We start from the raw sequence: 16,373 nt of genomic DNA, 5'->3' as shown, positions 1-16,373 counted from the left end.
CATCATTTCTTCTTCCAAAAATATGACATGTTTACTTACAATGACCTTTTGGTCAACTGGGTCATAGAAATAATAGCCTATCGTGCCTTTGAGGTAGCCTAAGAAATAGCATCTCGAAGTCCTGGATTCTAACTTGTCTGTCTGTTGCTTTCGCACATGTGCTATGCAACCCCATACCCTAAGGTGTTGAATACTGGGCTTTTGCCCTTTCCACAACTCAAAGGGTGTCTTGGCTACAGACTTAGATGGAACCCTATTCAAGATATATATCACTGTCTCTAAAGCGTACCCCCAGAAAGAAAGAGGCAGCTCACTATAAGTGAGCATCATCCTGACCATATCCAATAGGGTCCGATTGCATTGTTCGGATACACCATTTTGTTGTGGTGTGCCTGGATTAGTTAGCTGACTAACTATCCCTTGGGATATGAGATGTTCTTTAAACTCATCCGATAGATACTCCCCTCCACGATCTGATCATAAGGACTTGACATGTTTATCGAGCTATCTTTTGACCTCGGCTTGAAATTCTTTGAATTTATCCAAGGCTTCCGATTTCCTACGCATCAAGTATATGTAACCATATCTAGAGTAATCATCAGTGAACGTGATAAAGTACTCATACCCATATCTTGCTTGTATGTTTATGGGTCCACACACGTCAGTGTGTATCAACTCCAACAGATCTATGGCTCTAGCACCTTTATTGCTAAAGGGTTTCTTGGTCATTTTGCCCTGAAGGCATGACTCACAGGTGGGGAATGGTTCCACCCTCAAACTCTCTAAGGGCCCATCCCTCACCAATCTACTGATTCGGTCCACATTAATATGACCCAATCTTAGATGCCACAGATATGTTGACTTCACTAGAGCTGCTTTTCGTTTCAAATCAACATTTGAAACAACATTCGTTCTAATAGGGCAATCTAGAAAATACAAACCACTCTGCATATATCCGGATGTCACAAAGGAATTATTAAAACGAATAATCAATTTAGAATTAAAGGAAAAACTATATCTGTCCAAAACAAGTTTTGAAACTGAAATTATCTTCCTCTTGAAAGAGGGTACATAATAGCAATCCTTTAAAACTAGACCAGCAGAACTAAAATTTAAAATAAAAGTTCCCACAGCCATCGCCATAGTCTCAGTTCCAGTGCCCATCCGAAGACGCACTTCATTTCTTTCCAGGTTCTTTGTCTCCTTGGACCCCTACAAATCATTGCAAATGTGAACAGTGGATCCACTATCCACCAATCAAGAATTGATCGGTTCAAAATACAAATTAGACTCATAAAGAACATGAACATCACATGTACCTTCTTTAGCAGCTTCTGTTTCATCCGGCTTCTTGTCTTTCAAAGTTGCCAGGTAAGCACAACAGTTTCTTTTCCAGTAACCCTCCTTCTTCCAATAGCCTTTATTGCGAGACTTCCCACCCTTGACTTTCAGGGTCTTGCCCTTACTTCCCTTTTTCTTCTTCTTCCTGTTTGAAGAAGGCTTTGCCTCAGCTGCATTGACCTCAGCCTTGTCCTTTTTCAATGATGCTTCAGCCTCCACCAGTGCATTAGCAAGCTCGGTGAGCTCCATCTCCTTCTTGGACATCTTGTAGGACATCCTAAAAGGTGCGTAGGCAGAAGTGAGTGACGCTAAGATCACATCAGTCTTGTATTATAGGCTGAAATCAGTCCCCATGGATTTCAATTTTTCAAACAGATTGATCATTTTCATTACATGATCCATCACTGGAGTCCCCTGGGACATCTTGGAATTATGGATTTGACTCACCGCATCAGAATGTGTGTGTGTCAACTGCCTATTGAATAATTCAGCAAGCTTATCCATTTTACCCCCAGTAGTGCGTATATCCTTGACTGAGCCTACAACTAACTTTTTCAACGATCCTAGGATATAGAGTGATGCCTTGGAATCCCTCATGAGGAACTCTTGCATCTCTTCATTTGCCTCAAAATCGTTCGGGTCGGGTTGAGGAGGAACTTGTTCATCTAGAATTGCATACAGTCCTTCAGCAGTCAGGAGCAACTTAATGCTCCGGTACCAATCGACATAGTTTGTATCATTAAGTTTGTATTCGCTAATGAGTGTTAACAGGTTGGAATTAATGGCAGCCATCGTATATTAATCTACACATGCACAAGTAAATAACCACATGCTAATTAATGACCATTGAAAATAATAAATTGAGCATAGACATCAATGGTCTTTCATGATTTGGGTTTCCCTCATAACCCAAAAGATGAATTGGATACCTACAACCCTTGCATGCATAACTTACCTTGTCAGGAGTTATTATACACACCGTGGTAGTCTGGACTAAGCTGTCCGCCTCATGGACTTCCAATATTTTTGGCCACCTAGGTGCCATGTCCAGATCCTGTCTGCTGACACACACCCAAGTCATGTACTTACCTATCGCATTAGTTAAAATCATGGAATCATGAAAGATGACCCACTGTCGCAGTGCCCTCTCACTATCCATACCCTAACGTATCTCTATAGAGGTAAATATAGATAAATGTGACAGTGGTCCTGGCAATGTCCTGTCGGCGTATGCTGGGCATATCACACAATCTTTACATTTATCTTCAATAGGAGGCCATGGACATGTCTACCGATTAAGACTAATCCATATCATACATGTATTATGATTAAAGAGGGATTAAGCAACTCTCACATACATATCATGGATGGAATAAAATAACATAATTAATCAATATTAATTAAAAGTGATTATGGGATGGCGGCATTTTTATCAAAAGCAATTAAAGAACCCTCCCAATAAAAATAAAACTAATAACTTTGGGTGCATTTATCATGCCATGGATGCCACGCCTCGATCATCTCCTCCGCCCGATCACGTCTTCAAAGTAAGTGACTTGCATCTCCATAAGCTTTGAGCGTCACATGTGGATCACCATCTACATGCCCTGGGAGTCCTAACTCCTCTAAAATTACAATAGAAACCTAGGAAAAAATCTATACACTTTCTTTTCTATAATAATAAAGAAACCCTGCATGGAGAAACCAACCCACCATTTGGGCTGCCCATGAGGTGGAGTACATTTGTTTATAAAAAAGAAAGGGGGAGAGAGAGAAAGAGAGAGAAGCATCACATCCACCCATAACCCCATATATCACATACATAAACAATCCATCCATTTATTAGAATGCTATTCCCATAATCACATCATAATATAATTTCATGCATGGGCATTAAAGCAAGTGAACCAAAAATTAAAACATAGATTCCTTCAATTATTGAACCACCACATCGCATGTGATAACATGTATCCAAGCCCATAAAATTAAAATCGCATTTAAATTGCAAGTGGATAAAGAGGGAATCTCTTCACCCATCATCATCCTCCAAAAATAAAACAAAATAATAAAATTCTGTTTTGAAAAATAATTCCCTTTTTTTTTTTTTTAAAAAGTTAAACTGGAGGGAAAACAAGGGGGGTGCATGCAACCCACTTGCGCAGGCTGCATGCACTCCCTGTGCAGCCCGCAAGCCCAAGGCCCACGGGCAGCAACCCATGGCCAAGCCCGCAGGCCTGCAGCCCGCAGGCTTGCTGCCCGCAGGCAGTAGCCCACAAAGGGAATGTGCACATAGGCAGGCAATAGGGGGAGGGCGTGTGCGGAGGCTTGGTAGCGTGCGCTCCCCCCCCCCCCCCCCACATATAAACATGATTAAAAAAATTTTAAATTAATAATCACTCCTTAATTAGATACATGCTTCAATAATTGGAATAAATAAAATAAATCAAATCCATCATCACATGGGTAGGTTGTTACACTAACAACCGTGTAACTACCCATGTGCACATGGAAAGGTTGTTACAACAACCATATTCTAACCACCCATGTGCCAACTTGCATCCCACTCATGATAATCATATTAACTATTAATTATTCAATATTCATGGGTGGGAAAGGTGGCTCTGATACCATACTGTGGGTCAAACAATGGTTCAGGGATCAGACCATGGTTCCCTAGGGAGACCAAGATATTTATCCTCAGGGTTTTGCACGCCCAAGGTTAGCCCATGGTGTCCCATGGGTGCCCCATTTAATTTTTAGGGCTTCCCATGGTCGCCCATGGGAACCCTGGTGCATCCATGTTAGGGTTTCTCCTTCCCTCATGTGTCCCATAAAATTTATTATCACCGTAGGGACGAAGAAACTCATCCCTCATCCATCACATGGCAAGGGGGATCCATCCCTAACTCGAATGCGTAGCGGAAAAGGTCGATTCGAGTTTATTTCGTATCCCATGAACATTAAATAATTAAAACAAAAGAAATTATTCAAGAACTGCTAACCTGGTGAGCCTCAAGTGTTGCTCCTCCAATAGATAGTGATTCTTCCTCCAAGAAACACTTCGAGCAGACAGATCTGAACCTCAACCGATGCTACCAAGGTTCTCCAAGCCAATCCCAACATATCTCGAACTGGATCTCGGTTTCTAAAACCCTAGCCCTCAAGAACTAGAGAGCAAGAAGAAGAAAACACAAGAGAGAGAGAAGGGGAAGCCAAAAATGTGGAGAGGGGGTAGCTTTGAAAAACGTGGAAACCTCCTCTCCCACGTTTTGGTATCCTTTTAAATAAAAAAAATATTAAATTAAATCCTAATTGGATTTAATATAATCACAGTGAGAGTCTAACTCTCTCTCTCCTAATATATCTCTTGATTAGCTCTTTCTATCTATCTCAAAGTCCTTTACTAGGTGAAGAAGCAGAATCTAATAGGGAATGTGTTAATTAGCTACTTTATTTAATTATTAATGGATAATTACAATTAGCACAAAAAACTATTAATTAAATAAAGAGTCAATTAAATTAGCAAATTCCAAATAACTCCCAATATGATAACTATTTATCATATACAACCCCCCCCCACTAATTAACACCATCATTATGGAATCTAGGGCATGTACACATGTACTGCCAAACCCCAATCCATAGTACATGTCCATATAAGAGCATCTGTGCATCTGATCAGGTCTCGTAAAACTCGATAAAATACTTTGTTCAAATAATAATAAATAATGTATCATTTTATGTAAAATAGATTTTTGCAAAATCATTTCCAAAACGGCACTGGATCCAGAGATTCTGATCCGACCATGCACAGACAGTCTCTAGCTTGGTGTTCCCCAATCGGACAGTGGTGACCGTGTTGGATAACTCCTTCACTCACAAAGTATTCACTCATTCCCAGAACACCGGCTTTGACTCGCTTGAGTCTCAGTCATTGATGAACCAAAAAATGCGATCATACTTTGCAGTGACAGGGTTCCCTTTTTAACCGACACCCTATGTCTATCCCTTCCTACATCTGACAGTAATACATGTGGGAATCGACAAAGTAGATTCTTCGCCAATGCACACATCAAACATGTGAGCACTCGCATTCGTACCCTGACATCACATGTCTAGACATACCCAATGCGACGACCATATGATAAAGGTGTCCAGCCCAAACCCTAGTCGTGACTATCATTTTAAGTGAAACTTAGAGACACATAATGTTCAAAAAGTTTATATCGCTTGTGACAATATCAAACTAAAATATATAAATGTTCAATACAAAGGTGAACCGGGTTGAACCGAGCATAATCGAATTTGATGGACATACACTTGTCCAACAGATACGCCCACAAATCATCTAATAGGTACAGCCATTGATCATTTATGCTATTATTAAGAAATGACAAAACGCTCTAATATTTCAAACATATTGAATTATATTCACATGATAAGAAATTTCAAAGATGGGGACGCTAAGGCATTTCCTGTTGCAGCGGTAAAGAAACGACACCTGCACTTGCATCGCTCTCGTTCACATTATGTAGGAATTGGATGACTCAAAAATTAATTCATGCATTATTTTCATACTTTCCTACTTCACAACCACCTTCACCTATACTTCAATCATCCCAATTATTCTCTCTCTCTCTCCTCTCAAGTTGGAAGTGGAATCCACTTCCAATTTGAAATTCCACTCGTTTTCTCAAGTCAACAAACCATTTCTCCAGTCGTTCACTTCACTTGCTTATGCAGTCGCTACACCACTCTCCATATATCATTAATGAAGTTTCGAAGGGTATTACAATAAGTCCATGCTTTCTACCAGATTTAGGGAAAATTACAGAATTAGGCACTTTTGAGTTTATCTTTATAAAAGTGTCCAGCGTGTATTTAACTTAACAAAATTAAACTGTTTTGAATTTGAGTTTACAAAACTAGGCAAAACAGTGTTCCTACCTCATTGAAAGAGCTTTATGACAGTTTTACCCCCCAACGCCCTTTCGCCAATCACGGTCCGACGAGACCAGCGGCTCTTATCCCCTTCTCTTCTTCTTCTTCTTGCCACCCACCTGCCATGCCCCTGCGCCCCCACCCCTACCCCCTTCTTCTTGTTCTTGCTGCCACCCAACCCATCCCTACCCCCTGCTTCTTCCTTCTTGCAACCCCACCCAACCCCTATTTCTCCTCCCGCCCACCCTCTCTCTCTCCCCGCTTGTGCCTGATTAACTGGTACAAAGAAGGATTCATCCTCGCTTTGGTTTTGGTTTGCTGTGCTCTGTGCTCTATTGCTGTGTAAAACAACTCCATTTGTATTTGTATTTTCTCCCCTATCTAAGAGAGCTGGCCTTTCCAATCCCATTAGAAATACATATAAATACCCACAAAGCTTCCAACGAATTTGCTCATCATTTGTTCTTAGTTTTCCATTTTAAAAAGAAAAGAGAATAATCATGAAGAAAATGAAGAGCCCATCACTAATACCTCCGCGTGGCTGGACTCGTCAAGGAAATTGATCTGGGCTCACCATTCCAACCATGGCCATGGTTGCTCTGGCACTCTTCCTCTACATTGTCTTAGATAAACAAAAAAAAAAGGAGGACGACAAGATCCATTGATCAGGTGACAATGGAGAGGAAGCCAATAAAGATGAAGCAGCATTGAGGTTTTTTGTTCGCTAAGATTTGAAGCATCGGTTGATGGTGGACGTTTCTTAGTTACTCATGGTACCTTTCTTTATCTTGTATTGAGAAAGGAGATCTGGATTCCGGCATCGAAGAAAGTAAACTTTAATTGATTGCCACAACTGCGTTAGACTGAAGAGAGGTTAGCAATTGACTGGTGATGGAATATACTGTTGGAGGCTTAAACTGAAGTGATACAGTTAAGAACCGTGGGAGGTGAAAGGTCTTTCAATTAGGTAGAAACACTATTTTGCCTAGTTTTATAAACTCAAACTCAAACTCAAATTCAAAACAGTCTAATTTTGTTAAGTGAAATATACACTAGACAGTTTTGTAAAGATAAACTCAAAAGTGCCTAACCCTGTAATTTTCCCATTTTAAAAAGTCATTAGAGGAAGCTATCTTAGTTTTCTGGAGTTGTTTTGCCCTTTTTAGCCTCAATAAATTAGTTAATTGTTTATTATCCTCAGTGAAGCTTCCACGTGTCAACACCAGGGGCGAGTGAGGGTGCAAACGTCTGTAGAAGCGAGTGTTAGTTATCTACAGGGCGAGACGACGCACAAGGGAGGACCAACAAAGAAGAGTTCATGTCTTCACGAGACTCGGTATGGGGTCGTTGATGGGTTCAGTTGTAAAAGGCCACAGCCGGAGGGCAGTTAAAGTACGGACAGAGAGATGAGTTCGGAATTGGAAGGGAAAAGGGGGAACCAAATCCACGGACGTCAATCTCACGACTCAAATACAGTGAATTCCTTATTTTAAGATCCGAGCTGGCTACTTACTCTTTTCTAATCTTCCTTCCTCGCCCAAGAGAGTAAAGTTGCCACAGCCGTTTCCCAATCAAAATTATAGCGAAAGGTGGAAACTGGAGGGAGAGAGAGAGAGTTAAAAGCAAAGAAACATCAAATACAGAGAGAGAGAGAGAGAGAGAGTCCAAAAGGATGAGCTGTGTAATAATCTTTAATTTTTGTCCTGAAAGATCTTGTCGTTTCTTGTCCTGAAAGCCGGTCGCCGGGCGTGGCGTTGGGAGTGAGTCTCCTGTTTGATGGACTGATACAGGGTTAGTAGTGAGGTGGGTAAAGCTCCGGCATAAAAGATGGCTATTGCTGATGAAAAATCGCATTCTGACGGCAAGGTTTGGAGTATCTGTCGAATGCCCTTTTGGCAATCTGGAAATGCTTCTTCGTCGTCTTCACAAAATCTTCACCACCAGCAAAACATCGATGGTTCTAATCATCATTCTTCAACCACCGTTTCATCAGTCGCTAGATCTTTGCTTCCTACTCGCCGTAGACTCCGTCTTGATCCCCGCAACAAGCTTTACTTCCCCTGTACGTTCTAGCTCTGTTTCATCTTATGTTCGTTGACTTGCGTTCTTTAGTTTCAAATTTTGTCTTCGTTGATTTCTACTGATCTGATGGATTTGGAGGACTGGGTTTTGTTCATTTTGCTAGTATTTGATGTCCGTCGTTTCATTTTCTGTAGATATGGGTTGTTGTAGTTAGTTTAGGGATTTGGGTTTTGTTTCTGTTTCCTTAATTTGTTCAATTTTTAAACGTGGGGTGCTTTTCTTTTCTTTCCTTATTTTGACTTGGTTCCTGCAGGCCGGGTACTATGATTATTTTAATTGCTTTGGTTTTCATTTGAATTGGATTTCTACACTTTTGACATTCTGGTGTTTTGGGTTTAAGTTCTTTCACAGTTCCTTGAAGCGTTCGCTGGACACATTGCAGAATATCTCGTTTCTTTACAAAGGGGGGAAAAGTTTTAATTTCTTTCCTATATGGATGGTTTTATTAGTGTTTAAGATTGTTGATTTTTGATGTACCGTTGGTTATTTATTGCCCGATTATGATTTCCTTCGTTTTCTGTTGAAGATGAACCTGGCAAACAAGTCAGAAGTGCGATCAGGATAAAAAACACTAGCAAGTCGGACGTAGCTTTCAAGGTATGGATGTAACAATTAAAATTTGTTTCCCGATGTTTCTGTTTACTGCTAATGCCGATAGGTTTCAAAAATCGAATGACAAATCTAGTTTTGTGCTGTAATCCAGAATGTTAGTTCTTATCTAGGTTACTTCCCATTTGCTTATAGCGGCTATGTAGTGTATTAATCCTGAATGTAAGCTCTTATCTAGAGTACTTCCATTTGCTTATAGCCATGTTATGTATTAATCCATTATAAATCCTGCCTGCTGTGCACTATATTTAGTATATTAAATGCTTTTTGGCTTGTTTTTTATTACACATCCTTGTATTGTTAATCATTGGATTGGACCATCTAATGTTTTTTTTTTTTTTTTTTTTTTTTTGTGGTGGTGTATTAGTTTCAAACAACTGCACCTAAGAGCTGCTTCATGCGACCTCCAGGGGGTATCCTTACTCCTGGAGAAAGTCTCATTGCAACTGGTAATAAAATAACCTTGTTATTAGGTTGATTTGTACTTGGCATTTCCTTTTCTGTTTTAATTTTTAATCATCCCTTGTTTTTAAATTTGGTTTGAAATTTTAGTGTTCAAGTTTGTGGAGCATCCTGAAAACAATGAAAAGCAACCAGATCAGAAGAGCAAGGTTAAATTTAAGATTGTTAGCCTAAAAGTGAAAGGAGGAATGGAATATGTGCCTGAGCTGGTGAGTGGTTTTTCTATGTTTAATGGTTACCAGTTGATGTTCTGGTTTGTCACCTCAATTTGGTAGCTCTTCCATAAAATTGAGTGAGGACCCCTCATGCAAGAGGTTGCTTTATGATTTTGGGATTGGTTTCAGGAAATCAAGCCACTGCAGGTGGGGTATGGTTGAATTTGTTTCCAGTCTGATTTTGAAAACGCCTTGACATGAGGTGCTCCTCCTTATTGTATAGAAGTCTTCTGTTCATAAACTATTATTTTGACTTTTGTTTTGTATTTTATGGTATATAACCTACTCTGTCAATATTTCAGAATATTGAACTGGTTTTAATATCTTAGAGTAATCTGCGTTACCCAAACCATCCATTTCCACTTCTAATATATTTGCATATTATAAGACATTAGAAGTAACAATCTACTGAAAAAGGAAAAACACAATATATTTGAAACCATGCAATGTCCTTGCCTACATGAACCATGTTGCGAATTCTCATGAATACAGATTGGAGTGAACTTTGGCTGCCTAAATGACTTAGAGTCCAATCTAACCTGGCTTTGACATTCCTATTTCAGGCACCAACCAAAGTCATTACCGTGTTTTCATCTGATCTAGTATTGTAGTCATATTTTTTGGTTCTTTGTAATTTGTAATATTTTTTTTTGGACAGTTGCGATTGTATCTTCATTGAAACTCCTGCGTTAATAATACTTACTATGATGATAACTGTCAATTGTCATATTCGTTGTGAACTTCCTCAGCAAAAGTTCAGTACATACCTATTATTTCAATCTCTTTGTGTAATTGCCACTATCAAATTCTTAAAAATTATTTTTTACGTATGAATGGATGGCAATCAATTTATCATTTTGAATTTATCTTGTGATTGCCTTATCAATGACAAGCTCTGAGAGAGTCATTTGAGGTGGTTTGGTCATGTTCAACGGAGGCCGGACTCCCCAGTAAGGAGGAGTGATATGATAATGATTGAATGAGCTAAAAGAGCTAGGGGCAGGCCTAATATGACCATAGGAGAAGTTGTGAGGAAGGACATGCATAGTCTAGGTCTTGTACCAAGTATGTCCTTGGATAGAGTCTATTGGAGGGCAAGGATCCATGTAGCATACCCCATCTAGCTGAGATTCTCCTGACTTGCTGGGCTGTGTGCCTCTTTCCTCATACTTTAATCTTTCATTTTTCTTTTTATTTTCCATCTTTCATCTGTAATTTTCCTTTTTTTCTTTTCTCAGCTCATTACCCATCCCTCTTCTCTCCATCTCTTCATTCCCCTATTCTGCTTAGATCTTAGTTTTCCCTACTTTGTTTTGTTTGTATCCATGTAGCCGACCCCACTAAGTTGGGATGAGGCTGAGTTTGTTGTTGTTGTATTTATCTTGGAGACAAAAAAATAAAAAGAGAAAGCTGCTAGTGCCTGATGGAATGTGGTAATTTATGTTTTGGACACAGTTTGATGAGCAGAAAGATCAAGTAGCAGTTGAGCAGATTCTGAGGGTTGTATTCTTGGATGTTGAGCGTCCTACCCCTGTAAGAAGGATCTCTCTTTCTCTTTCTCTCTCTCTCTCCCCAATGGTTGTGCATGCCTGCAAACACTTGTCCATAACATTTCATGACTTAATACCACTTTCAATGATAGTATCTTTTGTTTTAAGGCAATGGAGAAACTTAAGCGACAGTTGGCTGAGGCTGAGGCTGCACTGGAAGCACGGAAGAAACCTCCAGAAGAAACAGGCCCAAGAATTGTTGGGGAAGGACTAGTTATAGATGAATGGGTAAATTAATTTTCGTGAAGCTTTTTCCCTTATATGGTTATTCTTTTATTTTATTACACGTTGTATCATACTCTGTATATTTTACTCTGTTGTCATTTGCAGAAAGAACGAAGGGAAAGATACCTGGCTCAGCAGCAGGTTGAAGGTGTTGATTCAGTGTAAAGTGTAAAATGCTTTTGTTGTAAGCGCTTCTTTACTTGAATGAATCATTATGTACTGTGGATAAAGAACGTATCAATTTCAACCCCTTTTGTCTAAGGGTTTATATATAGTGTTCGGTATTTATCTACAGCTAGAAAAATAATAATGTGTTTGGTGTCGTAAAATGGGAGGTGAATCTAATGGAGTTTAGTATACATGAGTCTCTGCCTATATCCTCCTACTTGTAGATAACGGGATTATTGTTTCTGGCAGATACAAGGTTGTTTACTATGGCAAGTAATGGTTAGAATGTTCTTGTTATTTACTTCTTCTGGTTGTAACTTCTGCTTAAATACAGTGATAGACACATTGACTTTGTATTTCAATTGCTTTCACTGTTGGCTCTTATGTATCATAATGTGCCCATTCCCAGCTTCCTTTTTTTTTTTTTAAAGTAAGAAATATGCCAAGTTTTGGGTCTTGTGGATGAACCATGATGTGTTAGTCCACCAGATGTCTGATTATATGACAGCAGTATGGGTTAGGTTGAGGTAGTTGTGATAAATGAGGTGCTTACACTGCTGGGAGAGATGATACTTCCTGCAGACCCAAAAGAAAAATAAAATTCTGTATTACATGAGTGGCAACCGATGAAGGCTAGTTTATTAGTTGGAACATTGATCACCTACCAGCTGCTACTCTTGTTGAAGTTATGGCAGCAGATAAACTTATATTAATGATGGTCTTCGGATCTCTCTCTCTCTGGTGTTGTGTTTGGGTTGTGATGTCAGTATGATGTAGGGAGGAACGGAGTCATTCCTAATATAGAGGGGCTCCTGGATGGAGTGATGGAGGCAAACCCTTCCCCTTGATGGCGAACCACTCTTTTGTTTTGTGCTGTGACATGATTCTAGGGCATTAGCACGTTTGGTAGAACGAAGGTAAAATACCCAAGGATAGGCTGATGGACAAAAAATGGGTCAACACGTGATGTATGGACAAGCTATGGGAGGGCTCCTGTTGTTCTAAGCGAGGAAGTCCTGTCGCCCCTTACTGGAGTAAGGCGTGGTGGATCTATGGATCTTTTGCATTTCCTTCATATTTGGCTGTGTGGGTCATCAGACATTAATAGCCTAATTATCCCAGTGGGTAATTGTTGATTGAGACAAGGTGAAGAGGGGCTACCAAGATCCAGGTGATTTTTTGTTATCTATGGTTTGCTACCTTGATTGTTAATATGAAAAATTTGGAACCTACTCTGTTTTCTAAGTCATACAGTGAGTAATGCTACTTTGTTTTCTTGGGCAAGGATGGATCTGGTGCGTTTCCTTCATATTTAGTTAACACATTGTCACATCTCACCGATTTTACACAGAACCAGAAAGCTTGTGGGAGAGGATTCTAAGTTGAATAATGTAACAGTAGGCAATGCCCTTGCACACACTGGACAAGATAGATAGCGCAAACAGCCAAAGAAGGGTGTACATGGAGGAGGCAGATTCCTCGTAGGCATGTGTCCTTTTATATTCCGAGGCGGATCTCTATAATGCTCTTGCCTATTCATTCTTTTTATTCTCTTTCCTTTCCCTTTTTCCTGTGTTTGTCTAAGCACTCTCCACCGAAGTACCGAACCACTGAGCAACCAGTTCTACCTGCGAGACCCTCTCTTTATTGTAAAGGGCATGGATTTTATACTCTGCTAACACCTAATGGTATTTCTCACGTGAAGTCAATGGATACATGAGGGGATGATGCGTCACGGAGAGATGCACATGATCAAAAGAGAGAGAGAGAGAGAGAGATCTCCTACTAAAAATTTTCAAATGTCTTTAAGAATTTTTTTTTTTTTTTTGGGAAGAAAGTCGATTTATTCAGAAAAAACATGAGTAACTTGTAGTTGATAAGTTAGGTCGTATTGTGTACATGTCATAGACAATGCCTTTTTGGCTTGGTAATCAAATAAATGTAAGATGTCTCCAATCATAGATTGCCCAGATAAAAAAATATTTGGGGAAGTGCCAATGACATATGAATGGAGTTTTTTTACAATCCGTTCCCACTATAAGCCTCTCTACTATTTTTTTGTTTTGATGAAACTATAATTCTCTCTATTCAATCACCTAGAACCTCCAATAAACCACGTCGAACAGCCATTGCTTCGCCCATAAGAATAGAATCAAAACACATTGGTTCAGACTTTGCAATGCATAATTGCCCGAGGAGATCTTTGTTCACAACCCCTATTCTTCCTTGCTATGATCACTCCAAAATGCATCAATATTGAGTTTTTGGAATGAAAAGTGAGGCATCCAAACATGGATACCATTCGAATAGGCATTGGAGTTTTTTTTTTTTTTTTTATAAGAAACATATGTCATATCATACTATCATACTATTATATAAAAGCACGTTGTGGCAAATCTTTCAGTTACCTATTCTATCCTTCATTCTTATCTAAAATTCTATTCTTCAATTCTTAATCTTTATGTCATTCTTTTTTATAATTTCATAATCTTAGGTATCCTTAGTAATAATTAATATTAATAATATTTATTATTATTTAAAGCAAATCTCTCCACAAAATTAGATTTACCAAAAGTAAATCAGTTAACAATTATGGAGAGAAAATCTCTCCAATTCTCTCTCATAAAATTAAGGCAATTAAAAATTTCTTTTTTAAATATTATTTCTCTATCATTAAATTTTTTCTCATTTCTTTGTATTTTTCACAAATTTATGGTACCCTTACTGTCAACTCTTTATATATTTATAAAAAATAAAAAATAAAAAAATCTTTTTCATTTTTAGAAAACTTTAGATTTGCTCCTCCCATTCCATGTCTCTCTCTCTCTCTCTCTCCCCCCCTAGAGATCACTGCTCTTCCCATATCTCTATTTCTTTTCCCAGTCTTCTCTACCTTAATTATAATTAGAAATCTGCCAGATTTGCGATTATAGGAAAAAAGAATCCCTTTAGCATATTTCTTTCCATTTTTATCTCCCCCCACTTATTTCCTCGATTTCCTTTGCATTCTTCCTCCTCCTTCTTTCTCTCTCCACATCACACGTCAAGGTTTTATTTCGATTGAAGTTCTCTCTCTCCGACAATCTGCCCTTTGTCTACCACACCCAAAGCGGCTATCTAAATCGCGCGCTCTGTTGTGTTGTGGCTTTGATGCTGCCTGCCTGTTACTGTTGGTTGTTACTCTGCACTGATCTAACGCTTCTTCGTCGGTCATCTGATTTCTCCATTAAGTTTGAAACTTCGGATTCTCATTTGAGATTTCAAACGAAGTCATATCGCCACCAAGTAAGTCTTTAAGGGAAATGAAAACATAAATCTTAAATCTTTTTCTTTTAATCAAAATTCAGCTTATGTGATTCTTGTGCGACAGTTTCCTCTCCTAGATCTGCCAAATCTCATCTATAGTTTTATTTTTTTACCTAATCTACTTTTTTGGTTTTAATTTTCGATTTGGAATATTTAAAGGAACATTCAGTGCGGTTCCAATGTCGTTCAAAAGTATTGTTCGGGAGCTGAAAGAGATGAGAGATGGGATTGGGAACTTCTCGCTGAGACGGGTAGAAGGGAAGCATTCCCACATCCGCTCCAGATCGCACATCAACTCTGACGGTCGTACCAAATCGTACGTCAACTCTGATGGTTCTTGTTTGCCTGTTGGATCCCTTCAACAGAGCCGTTGGGCGAACCTGCCGCCGAAGCCGCTTTTGGATGTCATTCAGAGACTAGAGGTGAGCGAGACAACATGACCAGCTGTTGGACAAGTGTGTGTCCAAAAAATCCGGTTCGGTCCGGTTCAACTCGATTCACCTTTGTATTGAACTTTTATACATTTTAGTTTAATATTATCACATGCGATATAAACTTTTTGAGCGTTATGTGTCTCTAAGTTTTACTTAAAATGGTAGTCACGACTAGGGTATGGGCTAGGCACCCTAATCATATGGTAGTCGCATTGGGTATGTCTAGACATGTGATGTTAGGGTACGAATGCGAGTGCTCACATGTTTGATGTGTGCATTGGCGAAGAATCTACTTTGTTGATTCTCTCATGTATTACTGTCAGATGTAGGAAGGGATAGACATGTGTCACTGACACCCTGTGCCTGAAGGAACCCTGTCACTGCAAAGTGTGATCGCATTCTTTGGTTCATCAATGATTGAGACTCAAGCGAGTCAAAGTCGGTGTTTTGGGAATACGTGAACACTTTGTGAGTGAAGGAGTTATCCAACATGGTCACCACTGCCCGATTGGGGAACACCAAGATTGAGACTGTCTGTGTATGGTTGAATCAAAATCTGGATCCAGTGCTGTTTCGGAAATGGTTTTGCAAAAATCTATTTTACATAAAATGATAGATTATTTATAATTATTTGAACAAAGTGTTTTATCGAGTTCTGCGGGATCTGATCAGATGCATAGACGCTCGAATATGGACATGTACTATGGATTGGGGTTTGGCAGTACACGCGTACATGCCCTAGATTCCATAATGATGGTGTTGATTAGGGGGGGGTTGTATATGATAAATAGTTATCATATAGGGAGTTATTTGGAATTTATTAATTTAATTAGTACTTTATTTAATTAATGGATATGGTGCTAATTGTAATTATTCATTAAATATTAAATAAAGTAATTAATTAATACTTTCCCTATTAGATTCTGCTTTTTCACCTGTATAGCACTTTGAGTTTAAACAGAACTGCCAAATTGAGAGAGAGAGAGTCTGACTCTCACTAGGGCTTTATTAAATATATCTAGGATTTAATTAAATCTTAT

General features: G+C 39.0%; 1 protein-coding gene across 1 annotated transcript; it reads left to right on the top strand.

Annotated features, from left to right (window-relative positions):
* The first annotated feature begins 7,977 nt into the window (after positions 1-7,977).
* Positions 7,978-11,949, top strand: LOC122648665 (vesicle-associated protein 4-1-like). Its single transcript, XM_043841884.1, has 7 exons — positions 7,978-8,344; positions 8,891-8,961; positions 9,341-9,422; positions 9,526-9,644; positions 11,106-11,183; positions 11,309-11,428; positions 11,531-11,949. Exons 1-7 carry the CDS (start codon positions 8,110-8,112, stop codon positions 11,588-11,590), a joined length of 765 nt encoding a protein of 254 aa, XP_043697819.1. The 5' UTR covers positions 7,978-8,109; the 3' UTR covers positions 11,591-11,949.
* The last annotated feature ends 4,424 nt before the right edge of the window (positions 11,950-16,373 follow it).

This window comes from Telopea speciosissima, chromosome 1 (assembly GCF_018873765.1).
Source record: "Telopea speciosissima isolate NSW1024214 ecotype Mountain lineage chromosome 1, Tspe_v1, whole genome shotgun sequence".
Classification (NCBI taxonomy): domain Eukaryota; kingdom Viridiplantae; phylum Streptophyta; class Magnoliopsida; order Proteales; family Proteaceae; genus Telopea; species Telopea speciosissima.
This window is presented reverse-complemented; position numbering and strand designations above follow the sequence as displayed.